The sequence below is a fragment of the Eurytemora carolleeae genome, unplaced genomic scaffold, assembly GCF_000591075.1.
Source record: "Eurytemora carolleeae unplaced genomic scaffold, Eaff_2.0 scaffold435, whole genome shotgun sequence".
Classification (NCBI taxonomy): Eukaryota; Metazoa; Arthropoda; class Copepoda; order Calanoida; family Temoridae; genus Eurytemora; species Eurytemora carolleeae.
Genome location: NW_019396475.1, coordinates 119,224 through 132,470, shown reverse-complemented (window position 1 = coordinate 132,470; position 13,247 = coordinate 119,224). Strand labels below are relative to the sequence as shown.

General features: G+C 30.9%; 2 protein-coding genes across 3 annotated transcripts in view; both read right to left on the bottom strand.

The window, feature by feature from the left end:
- Positions 1 to 1,337: 1,337 nt before the first annotated feature.
- Positions 1,338 to 11,718, bottom strand: LOC111703952 (L-xylulose reductase). Of its 2 annotated transcripts, XM_023476050.1 has the most exons (8): positions 11,608 to 11,718; positions 10,443 to 10,534; positions 9,591 to 9,699; positions 7,950 to 8,001; positions 5,059 to 5,164; positions 3,968 to 4,038; positions 2,314 to 2,454; positions 1,338 to 1,596 (listed from the first exon to the last, which is right to left on the bottom strand). In XM_023476050.1, the coding sequence occupies exons 1-8, from the start codon at positions 11,663 to 11,665 to the stop codon at positions 1,485 to 1,487; spliced, it is 741 nt and encodes a 246-aa protein (XP_023331818.1). In that variant the 5' UTR covers positions 11,666 to 11,718; the 3' UTR covers positions 1,338 to 1,484. The 2 variants fall into 2 exon arrangements, with proteins under 2 accessions (XP_023331818.1, XP_023331819.1); XM_023476051.1 differs by lacking the exons at positions 3,968 to 4,038; positions 5,059 to 5,164.
- Positions 11,719 to 12,254: 536 nt separating this feature from the next.
- Positions 12,255 to 13,247, bottom strand: part of LOC111703951 (acrylyl-CoA reductase AcuI) — a gene marked incomplete in the record, with an annotated part of 24,181 nt that continues 23,188 nt past the window's right edge. Inside the window, 1 exon segment of the mRNA XM_023476049.1 lies at positions 12,255 to 12,478.

Genomic DNA, 13,247 nt, shown 5'->3' with positions numbered 1-13,247 from the left:
GTATCCACACTAAATGTCTAGAAGTAAACAGTAAATGTATGGATTGTATCCACACTAAATGTCTAAAAGTAAACAGTAAATGTATGGATTGTATCCACACTACATGTCTAGAAGTAAAATAATTATGTCAGTTTAATCGTTGCTTAATGTATATTCAGTTAAATTTTGCAGAAGAATTCGCACAGCACAACAGATTGCAAGTGTTTGCAAATGCAAATTTAATTCATGTAAGAAATTTGTTTCAAGAATTTAAAATGTTTTTTTTTTCAATTTATGATATTTGCTGCTTTTAGACAATACACAGTACATTTTTATTTTCTTATTTATGTGTATATTTTTTTATTAAGTATCTTTGCACCGAACGCAATTTTTGCACAGGTTTTATTCGCTGAATTTGGGAAAGTGAATGAGTTTTAAGAGAAAATTATTAAACATTTAGGTAAAAAGAATCAAAAAAATAAATACTTTCTGAATTTACTGAATTTATTTTTAATCCCAAACATTAAACCAAAGATTTTAAACAATAATAATAATAACTTTAAATTCATAACGAAATAAAAAAATAAACAATATTTAAATTTTAAACTTTTATAAAATAAATTTGTGAATTGCGTATAAAGTTATCAACAAGCACTTCTGCAGATAAAATAAGCAAGCACAAAATTTTCAGTTATAAAATAAATTTTTTTACCTTCTACAGATTCCTAATCAAAAAGACCCCGGAATTAATTAACAATAAAATTTTACAAATATGTTAAAACGATTATCGCAAAATAGCCATAGTCCTGCCATTTCCAAATTGTGGTCTGCCTTTTTTTAGCATTTATATATGTGAAGTCGTCTGATTAACTGTCAAATAATTAATTCCGGGTCTTTCTGATTATAACTTTATAGTGTAAACCCATTATTATTAGAAAAAAAACATTACCGTGTTAACCAGAAAACTAGTGTTTTTTTTTTGTTGCTGTTAAATTAAAAACGAATTCTAATAATGCCTTAATTTGCAATTGCAACTGATACGCTTCTAAAATGTTTCTTTTTAGAAGAAGTTCAGTTGCAATTTACAAAACCCTTAACGATATTTCATAATTTACAAAAACGTAACAAATTCCACAGTTTTCTTGTTTACATATGTTTAAAGGGACTGTAAAGGAAAACTTAAAGGGGTATAGGATAAAACATGAGAATCTCAGGCGTTGAACGATACATATTGTTTTTTGTACAGTGTAAAATATATAACAAATGTCATGTATTATTAAACCACTGTAAGAACTATTTTAAATGCCATAACCAGTATTTTAAAAAATAGCATAGTTAATAAAACATTTTAATTTTGGTGTTCTCCCCCCCCCCTCCTTTATAAGAAGACTTTTTCGGAGGGATCAAATTTGTGGTGGTGGGGGTTTGGTGGGGAATAAATAAATTGAACCCCTTAAATTCCCAAATTAAATCCTCCAATTTGTAAACATCCATCTTCTAAATATCTATGTCGCCAGAAATCCTCCATCGATTGGAAGAGTAACTGCATTGATCAAAGCTGCTTGATCACTCAACAGGAAAAGGACTCCACTCACAACATCGTCTATTTCAGCAAATCTGAAAATCGATTGATTAGAAATCTATACGGTAATTTTGTTTCAGGGGTTCTCGAACAGAAAAAAATTCGATCAAAAAATTATTCACAACTTTTTTTCATCAATACTTTTAAAGGAATTGGGCCTTAAACTTAAGTTTTCTAACCACAACATTATCTTTGTAACAACTGCTGGAATTGAAATTTCAAACTTAGATTATTTGATCTAAAAAAGTTAATAGTTTGAAATATCTAAGATCTGGATTTGGTTGCAAAAATATAAGGAGTAGAAAAGCCGAGTTTGTGCCAGTGCATTGTTATAATACATTTTCTTATAAAAAACGTCCCTCCCCCTCCACTCTTTTAAATATATTTTTTTCCAAGAAGTCAGGTATTTTTAGGACAATATTTGCTAAATTAGAAAAAAATGAAATTTAGAGTAAAAAGTATCAAAAAGGGTTTAAAATGTTGCCTTTCGATGTCAAATATTTCCACACCCACCCCCACCCGAGCATCCATTTCTTCTAGCCGGACATTAATTGGAGGAAAGAAGTAGGGAGATTAAAATACACTTTATTACAGTTTGTTTTGAATCTTCATGACAGAAACAATCTCAAGTACTGACGAGGGTCAACCCAGACTGAAATATATTTTCAATAAAATGTGGAACTAACTTAACTTGAATTACTCCATGAGGTTTGGTCCATTATCATTACCGAATTTTAAATACACAAACTAACCTGCCCAAAGGGATTTTGTCCAGCATTGGTCCAGCCTTGGCAGGATCAGACCAGGCTAGTTTACCCATGCTGGTCAGCACTACTGTAGGGTTCACACAGTTCACCCGGATACCATGCTCACCCAGCTCCAAACCCATCACCCTGAATTGATATTGATGATAATTTAACAATATATTTAAAGGGGCTGTATACGTGAAATCAAGTATATCCGATTCACAACGGTATTCTTATAAAGTGTTGTATTTTGTTAACTCTTTAGTTGTCTCAGAAGCATAAATGCGGCAGTCCCTAATTAACAGGAAAAAATGAAATTTTTTTATCTCACTCAACCTTTATCAGACAATGGTTTAAGATACTTTTTTGAGAATCGAAGAAACCACTCTCATACTTGGAGTCTTCACTCTCCCATTAATATCAAACATTTTTTTAAATAATTTAAAAGACCCAACTTTTTTTAATAATTTTGTACCAGGATTTTTTTGAGATTGGTTAGTATCATTCGATGTAATTCTGCACTTTTATAACTTTCTTGTAAGGATCTTTAATTAAAAAAAGAAACGCAAGTTTTTTTACCCTTAAAATTGCTCCTATCTATTGCTTACTGTTAACATAAAAAATGTAAATTGTGCAATGGCACTCATAAAACTGTTAAATAGGAAGACGACTTACAATTAAAATTGCTCCTATCTATTGCTCTCTGTTTACATAAACCTGTAAATTGTGCAATGACACTCATAAAACTGTTAAATAGGAAGACGACTTACAATTAAAATTGCTCCTATCTATTGCTTTCTGTTTACATAAACCTGTAAATTGTGGAATGGCACTCATAAAACTGTTAAATAGGAAGACGACTTACACTTAAAATGGCTCCTATCTATTGCTTTCTGTTTACAAAAACCTGTAAATTGTGCAATGGCACTCATAAAACTGTTAAATAGGAAGACGACTTACACTTAAAATTGCTCCTATCTATTGCTTTCTGTTTACATAAAACCTGTAAATTGTGCAATGGCACTCATAAAACTGTTAAATAGGAAGACGACTTACACTTAAAATTGCTCCTATCAATTGCTTTCTGATAAAACTGTTAAATAGGAAGACGACTTACACTTAAAATTGCTCCTATCTATTGGTTTTTTGTTGACATAAACATGTAAATTGTACAATGGCACTAATAAAACTGTTAAATAGGAAGACGACATGCTATTAAATGATTCAATGAACATGAAAAAACAATTGTGCAGTGTACACAGACCCATTTCACTTATTAAGTTGATTTTCAAACTACTGGTAAAACTGTTAGATTAAAAACAACATCAAATTCACATAACATTGCTTACATTTCGTCTTCCTAACCGCTCAGTTTTATGGCCCACACTGTACACAACTTAAAAACAAAAAATTATTTATACATAATAAATAAAATCATTAATAATGAAAAACATCAGAATTTCTCTAATTTAGACTTGTATGTGTGAACTATTTACAATCGAATTAACTATTTGTAACACTGTTATTTTGATTCGCAAGTGTTTTTGGACAGAAATTTTCTTTTTATCGAGAAGGTTCAAGTTTTCTTAAAGCTCGGGACAAAATATAATCTAAAAAGGCGAGAACCTTCGAGAACTTTCTAGCACATAAAATGTATTACTTTGACATAATATCTAGAGCTCCCTTTGTACCGCAGTAAAGAACATGATCTTTAAGCGCCGCCTGGCTTGCCTAAACATAAATACCTATTTATCATGATTTATGAAACCATCTTCTCCAAATAGATTTTCTAGTACAATAGGTGGCAACAGAGAAATGGACTATACACGACGTCACAAGTGTCAAATATAAAAAGAAAGACTAAATTTGCTCACATTAGTTGATATTTTTTCCAAGATTAAATAAAAAAATGTAAAAACAGAAAATAAAGAACACATAAAAATGCATTTATTTCACTGTAAGAAAAGCATTTTATTCTAAAATTATCACAATTATTGATAATTTTGTCGGACACAAAAACTGAATTGACACTTATGACGTGAGAATACAGCTGTACTGAGAGTGTACAAATTCTACGTTGCCATCTATTGTACTAGAATCTATTTGATCTTTTCTAATTTTCTAGCCGCAGCGCTTGGCCTTTCTTGAAGCATGCATTTATTGTCCTTATTTAGAACTACAAAAGTAAAACACTTTTTTATATTATTTAGTAAGTAAACCACAGGTTTTGAGAGGGCCGAGCGCTGGGTCTAGGACAAACTTTGGGCCATCAACTAAACAATAATACAAATAATACAATAATACAATAATACAAATAAGACATTAATAAAAATAATACAATAATACATTAATACAAACCATACAATAATACAAATAAGACATTAATAAAAATAATACAATAATACAATAATACAAATAATACAATAATACAAATAAGACATTAATACAAATAATGTTTTTTATATAGGGGAGGGAGCTTATATATGTTCCTACAAGAGAAATAACCAGCAAAGGATGAGAATTTTATGACGAATATATTTAATAATAAAAAGGTCACATTCAGATTTCTGTCTAAAATTTAGTTTTTTAATTGAATATTAAATGGTTTGCTGAGGAAAAGCAATTTTACAGCTTTAAAGTAAAATGAATGTAAGAAAGAATGGTCAAAAACGTCCCCATAAGTCGTTTCTGAAGTATCCTCCGTTGCTGATAACCCTGTAGTGGGGGGGGGGGGGGTAAAAAAGTTCCTACCTGTGATGAGATATTAACAATGGCTCCTCTTATCTTATCTTGAATCATCTTCAGAGCAAATATTTGACTAACATTCAGAACTTGTTTCACATTACCAGTATACATTCTAGACAAGTACAGTACAGTACAGTACAGTACAGTACAGTACCTTGTTTCACATTACCAGTATACATTCTAGACAAGTACAGTACAGTACATTACAGTACCTTGTTTCACATTACCAGTATACATTCTAGACAAGTACAGTACAGTACAGTACAGTGCAGTACCTTGTTTCACATTACCAGTTTACATTCTAGACAAGACAAGTACAGTACAGTACAGTGCAGTACCTTGTTTCACATTACCAGTATACATTATAGACAAGACAAGTACAGTACAGTACAGTGCAGTTCCTTGTTTCTCATTACCAGTATACATTTTAGACAAGACAATATGTCAAACACCCAAAACTAAATCATAGATTACTTAAAATAACAGTAGATGTCGTCTTTTCAAGGTTTAAGGGGTTTTTGTTCACAACCCTGCGGCAGAAGCCCATAGGAGTTAAGCGTAGCCTCAAGGTTTGTGTGAACAAAATACTTAGAAATCTTAAAAAGAGGACATCTAATGTCCTAATTTTAGTAAATCATGATTTAGGCTAATCATGGTACGTATTCATTTGAAACTCAGTTCCGATGAATAATGGGTTTTACGTGAAAGTTTACAGACCTTGATAGTTCATAATGTACAACATGCTTCAGGTTTACAGAATATCATGTTTACCCAATATGTATTACATTCTATCAGTTAATTTAATTAATATATGGTTTATGTAAAGTGGCGCTAACCTACACAGCATTTAAACTTAATAAAAAAAACTTTAAAGTTTCAGGATAATGTGCTTAGTTTAATCCTTTGCGTGCAAGAAAAGGCGTATTATCTGCTTGATTCTGGTTTATAAAACATTTTGAGGCTCATTCATTATAGAAGTTTACCACAGAGATTTTGAGAAATTGAAAGAATTTATGAAACGTCGTCTTGGCAATTTTTTTTAATGAGTTTAATACTAATATATGTAAATCTCAGTAATTGCAAAATAAAATAAATAGCCATGAATATGCGGGAACAGCTTTATATTTGAACTTAACTGTAAAAATAGATAATTGTCAATAGGACCATTTATATTTTCTGCGCAATTATATCGACTACATAGATGTAAGTTGAAGATAATCATACTTTCAAAACTTAGGCATCAAAATGAAGAAGATATTGCCTTTATTACGTCTTGAAAAGTTTTCTGATTTTTAAAAGTATGACTTTAAGTAAAAGTAACATTAAACTAAAATTTCGGAAATGTTTCACAGTTGGTTAGTTGGCATTTTCCAAACTATATATTGACAAATTTGAAAAAGGGAATATTTATTTCAAACATCAAATGTTTTAAAGTTTTTGATTCAACATTAATAAAATCATCTGGAGAATTTATATTTTCCTTGACTCTGATTCTCCAAACTTGCGCTGGTAAAATACATTTATTTCAATTTCTGATTTACTTCCTCCCCAACCATCTTGCTGCTACAATTTCTCAACTTCAAATTCCTACAATTCCATCTCATCTGTAGTGTTCAATCCTCTAAACCTAGTCTTTTCTTAGAATCCTTCCTTACATCTTTCTTACACATTTCTTGTAAATCTTGGAATTCTTTGAAACCACTTGATATTATTTAAACTAAATCCAAAGATTATTATTTATGTATTATCCAATATTTTCAAAAGTGGGAAATTTTTTTTTCTATTTTAAATCAATTCTTTATCAACAGAATTAAAAAGGTTTTTAATAAATTTGAATACTTTGCTTGTCTGTCTGAGTTTGTATGTGGCCAATAAACGTCCACACAGCTAAACCAACCCTGCCCAAATTCGTTATGGGACCTTACATGATCAAGTTTATGAATGGTTAGAATTAAAAAACTTACCTAAAAAATTCTGACTTTTGAAAATCCACGAAAAAATCCGTAAATCAGCAAATTTATTTTCTTATATTTTGATAATTCAAAAAGAGAAAATGGTGCAGGTAAAGCAACAATCAAAAGTTAAAAACGAATATGAGCGCAAAGCGGCTATGAAACCCAGTAAAAATATAATTCCCTTAAAAAACTATATCCTCATAATCAAACATAAAAAATATTACAATTGGGGTGTGTGGGGGGGGGGGGGAGGAAGAAACCATTTTTCTACAATTGGCCCGATGATTCCCCAAACAGAGGAAGATTACGTTACTTATCATCCCTTGGGACAGTTATGTAAAATAACCACCCATTCTGCGAAGGTTTCGAGATAAAACTCGAAAAACGATAAAATTGTTAACAACTACTTATTCGGAAAGTTAAAAATTTTACTTGACCACGGGTTTCCTCGACCAATGTTTGATACAAAACATCCCTTGCTGCATTCTGGATGAGTCAAAATTGATCTTGGGAACCCCAGGTAGAGTAAAATTCCCTTTACTTCCCTGTGAATTAGTTGTAAATAATTAGAATATTCAAGTGAACTTGAACATGTAACACAGCAATTAAGAGTAAATGGATCCATTGATTTCCAAACTGCTGGTGAAACTTTTTACATTTTGACATCAACTAAACTTAAGATTGTTCAAATTCAAATCACAAATTTTCCATTAGTTCAAAAGTTTCATGTACAAAACCAGTACAAGGATGCCAGTCTAGTATTTACCCTACCAGCCAGTCTAGTGTACCCAGTATGTGGTTGACCCCAAACGCACAAGTTTTATGCAAAAATTTATGCGGACTGAGCTATGTGAGTTTAACGGGTACGTCTAGAGTGTTGCATATTTCTAGATTGTCTACATTTTTAATGATGTTATTTCAGGGTTTTAAAAAGTTCCTTACTTGTCAAAGTCTTCAGGTTTTGCTGTCAGACATGATCCATTGATAGCTATAGCTGCAGAACAAACAGGAAAATGTTTTAGTACAGTGATAACCAGAAAACTATAGAATAGGAAGTCGACATTTAAACTCTTAAGTTATGACTTTAAATTGTCCAATGAACAGAAGACACCACAGTGTGCAGTTTAAACAGACCCATTTCACTTAGTAAATGATTTAATAACTTACTAGTAAAGCTATTGCTTTGTAACAACATCAAATGCACTTCAGTTTTGCTTTAATGGCTTCTTCCTATTCTACAGTTTTCTGGTTATCACTGTATAATTTTTTTTCTAGTTTAATTATTGATAATAATGATCATATAAAAATGAAGAAACTTAATATCATAACTAAAGGAACAGATACGATTCACAGTAGAAACCGTTAAAGTTTTTGTCTAATCAAGAGTGAGAGTGTGGACTCTTGTGTACACTTCTGTTTCCTGGTCGGGACTAAATTTAGGATTCAATCAAACAAAGATTTTAAGAAACTGTTGGGAATCCGATACAAAATAATTTTCCCCTTAAAAAAAAATCTTTCTTTCGAAATCTTCAGAACAATTTGATCTCATTAATTTTTCAAATTTTTTACTTTTTATCCTTCTGTATAGTTTTAGTCTAATAACTTGAAAGCATTTGTTAGTCTCATCTCTTATTCATCTTTTAAATTTTATTTTCTCCAGGAGAACAGAGAAAATTTTATTTTTATTTCGGTGCTACACACACACACACACAAGCAAATAAAATGAAGGTTTAGTCTACACATTTCGTTTATAAATTTAGAGAAGCTTAAAGGGACAGTAAAGGAAAAATGAAAGGGGGTATAGGCTGAAAACTAATCACTTTAGCTCTTGATCGCGACCCATGAAAGTTTTATCTGATGTTACTATCTCGAGAAATTGATACAAAACTGTGTTAAAATCATACGAAAGTTCATATATGTAAAATTTAGAAAATCTTAAACTTAAATCATGTGACCAGAACTATCACCAATGGCAGAGCAGTATACTGATCACGTGTCTCTGCCTGTATCACGTGACCACTTTACTGCACTGTCATTGGTGGATTTTCTGGTCAAGCAATTCGGACGTGTAAATAATATAATGAATTAAATCTATTAAAAATAGAAATAACAAATATAAAATTAGAATTGGAGTAAACCTAAGTAATAATTAGCTTTCTCGGGGATATTATCGTTTTTAGATTGGTTGCTTATTTGCTGAATTTGATCTATTTAAACCCACTACTTTTATACAAAATTGTATATATATTAATTTTCGTATAAATTTGACACAGTTGTAAATCAGTTTCTCGAGATAGGAACATCAGATATAACTTTCAGGGGTCGCGATCAAGAGCTAAATTGATAAGCTTTCAGTCTATACCCCCTTTCATTTTTACTTTACTGTCCCTTTAAAACAGTGGTTTACAAAGATCCAGTCAGTTATGAAAGTTGTGCATTCATTTAAAAGATAGGATCGGCTTATTCAAGTGCCTTAATCTTTCGTTTCACTATACTACAAACTCAATTTTTTTTGTAGACAAGTACATTTAAGAACTCTAATGAGATTGTTTTTTGCTTCAGAACTAAGATTATCATCTGTTCCTGCATTATTCACCACCCCATGCATAGTTGGAAGTAAGGAGAGGGCAGCCCTTGTGGCATCCCAGTCTGAGAGGTCAACACATACTGTTACCAGGTCAGGACATTCTACCTAGATATAAACAGCTACTGTTACTAGATCAGAACATATCTAGATATAAACAGCTACTGTTACCAGATCAGAACATATCTAGATATAAACAGCTAACTGTAAACTGTCAAAAAAAAACAAATGTTCTTTTGTAATATATAACAATCGAAAGAATTCTGAATAATAATTTCTTCAACATTCTGAATATAAAGAATATAAAAACTCAATTTCATTCATTGCCCTTACTTTTCTGTTCGTCATTGTATTCCAAATTCACAGAAGCCCATTGTATAAACTGTACATAAGGGAAGGGGATCAAAATAAATTTTCAAAAAAATTAAGTTTTCGTGAATTGAAGTGATTTTTTCAATTGCTGACCTTCTCTCTGAAAATTGTTGTTAGTACAAGAGAAAAGGTAATTTTCCAGATTGAAGGTGTAAAGAGTGGAGCAGGGGGATGTTTCCCAGAATTTAGGATGAGAGGTGGGGTCACTTAACTGTCGTAAACCGAAGTAACCCCCACCCCCAACCAAAAAAAAATAAAAAATAAACATAAAATATAAACCAAATGAAAACATTCTTAAGAAAGTTTAATTTTTTAAAGTGAAATATTTACCACTGGGGGAAATAAGAGCGACTAACCATTAAGAATGAAATTTATTTAATTCCTCTCCTGCCTACTATAGGTAATAAGAATAAAGAAGTAGAATAGAACTAATTCAGAAAATAAAAAGAAATGACCCGAGAGCCTCCATTAAAAAGTACCTTTAACGAATTCAAGTTTTCTTGAGTTCTAGAGACTCCATATACTTCAGCTCCACTTTCATAGAGTGCTTTACAGATACCTCGCCCTATACCTAGAATATATTATATACTTCACAGATATCTCGTCCTATACCTAGAATATATTATATACTTTACAGATATCTCGTCCTATACCTAGAATATATTATATACTTTACAGATATCTCGTCCTATATCTGCGTCCTATATCTGGCATGTATTATATACTTTACAGATATCTCGTCCTATACCTGGAATATATTATATATTTTACAGATATCTCGTCCTATACCTAGAATATATTATATACTTTACAAATATCTCGTCCTATACCTGGAATATATTATGTACTTTACAGATATCTCGTCCTATACCTAGAATATATTATGTACTTTACAGATATCTCGTCCTATACCTGGAATATATTATATACTTTACAGATATCTCGTCCTTTACCTAGAATATATTATATACTTCACAGATATCTCGTCCTATACCTAGAATATATTATATACTTTACAGATATCTCGTCCTATACCTGGAATGTATTATATACTTAACAGATATCTCGTCCTATACCTGGAATATAATACATACTTTACAGATATCTCGTCCTATACCTAGAATATATTATATACTTTACAGATATCTCGTCCTATACCTAGAATATATTATATACTTTACAGATATCTCGTCCTATACCTAGAATATATTATATACTTTACAGATATCTCGTCCTATACCTAGAAAATATTATATACTTCACAGATATCTCGTCCTATAGCTAAAACGCATATTATGTATCCAAAAAACAAAATAATTTTCCTTAATTTTTTTTCTGCAGAAAAAAAAAATAAATAATTTACCTTAGATAAAAAAACAGTAAAAATAGAAAAGGTAAAAATTAAACTATTCAGTGAAACCCATACAACTGTGGAAAACAAATACGACTTTTAAACTCAAGTTAGGCTTCTAAATAGTCCTATGAACTTTGCAGTGTACACGTAGACCCATTTTACTTAAGTTGATTTTTAATTCACTGATAAAACTATTTGCTTTGTTACAACATCAAAAACACATACAATCGTTAAATATCGTCTTGCTAATCCACAGTTTTATGGGTCTGACTGCATTATGGCTCAAGTACCTGCTCCGGCTCCCGTCACAAGAACTCGTCTTCCATTAAAATCAAACTTTGCCGCCATTTCTAATATTTTTATTTTTACTTTATATCATCTGAAAATATTGAAAATGGAATCATAATTTTTTTCTTCTAATTTTATACAGTGATAACCAGAACACTGTGAAATAAGAAGACGACATTATAACAATCTTTAATGTATTAAATGTTATTACAAAGCAAATAGTTTTACTAGACACTTATCAAATCACCAATTAAGTGAAATGGATCTGTTTACACTACACAATTGCTGTTTCTTATGCTCATTGGAGTGTTAAAAGTTAAAAGTTAAAAAGTCGTTTTCATTTTTCAAAATTTTCTGGTTATTACTGTATATATATGTACAGGGTGTCCCAATAAACATGGGAATTCAGTGACGAGTTCGATATCGTCTTTTAAATAATTCTCAGATTTAGTATAGTGATACCTACTGAGAAAGCTGTAATCTGTAAGAGTTGCATCTGCTGTGTTCACATTTTGTTTGTTTATGTTTTGACTGATTACAGTTGTACTCGGTAAAACAAGAAAATTGCAGTATACAAACAGAGTAAACTTGTCCGTCTTCACTGTTCATCGTGCGGAGACATTATAGACATATCTTTACAGTCATTTACCGTTTTCATAAAATAAACTCTAGCAGACATAATAATATTATGGCTTTTGAAATTAGGAATTACAATGCTGATTCATAACATAGACGAAATCCAATTCGACACTGAATTCCCATGTTTTTTGGGACACCCTGTATTTTGCTAGTAATACAATTTCAGATCCCCATTTTCCAGAGCTGAAGATAAATTGTTTTGAATGAATTCCCTCTAAATCAGTGCAGCGTCTTCTAAAATTAAATCCAAATATATAATCAAATATTTTCATAGCGAGCGAGTAAATATTTGATCTAATTTGAAATATGCAAAAATATTTGTGAAAATCCACGACATTTATAGAAACTCATAAAGTTAATAATTTGTCACGGAACAAATCCGTATTTATTCATCTTAGGTGTCATGAAATTTCGAGTAAAACTGCAGGATAAGATGATTCTATTAATAAAACTTATTTGTTAGATTCAGTAAAATTTGCTTCAATCAACGAGGTTCATTTATAAACTATACATTTACAAATTTAAGTTTTCCATAAAAACGTGTTTTATTCTTAAAATATTTCCCTAATAAAATTTTCTAATCCAAAAACGCCCTCAAAAGTCAGGAGTGTCAAGGCAAACATGTAAAATGAAGGCGTCCATTATAAATATGTTTTGAAAAAAACCTTGGACTGATAACTTTCCTACAAAATGCATTTGTTTAATCTTATATCTTCGCAACTTGACGTTGTAGACCTTTCATATTTCAAACTATGAACGACACAAAATCAAATAGGCAAAGTTTGAAATATAAAAGGTTTACTTCATCTGAGCTGAAAACTTTAGAATTGATAAACTTTAATCCTGACTTCTTGATCCGAATATCCACTGTGGAAACTTTTCATTTTAGTCCTTAATCCATGTTATTATTGTAAACTATACAGTGGGAACCAGGCAAGAGTGAAATAAGAGTCGTCTTCTATCTTTCATGATATCATAAATTGTCTTCAGTAGCTGAACATTT

Bases quoted from the DNA above. Each gene is read 5' to 3' on its own strand.
- LOC111703952 (XM_023476050.1), bottom strand. From the start codon at position 11,665: ATGGCGGCAAAGTTTGATTTTAATGGAAGACGAGTTCTTGTGACGGGA. The intron at 10,535-11,607 runs GTACTTGAGCCA...AATATATTCTAG, and splicing joins TGTGACGGGAGCCGGAGCAG to GTATAGGGCGAGGTATCTGT. The intron at 9,700-10,442 runs GTACTTTTTAAT...GTTTATATCTAG, and splicing joins AAAACTTGAATTCGTTAAAG to GTAGAATGTCCTGACCTGGT.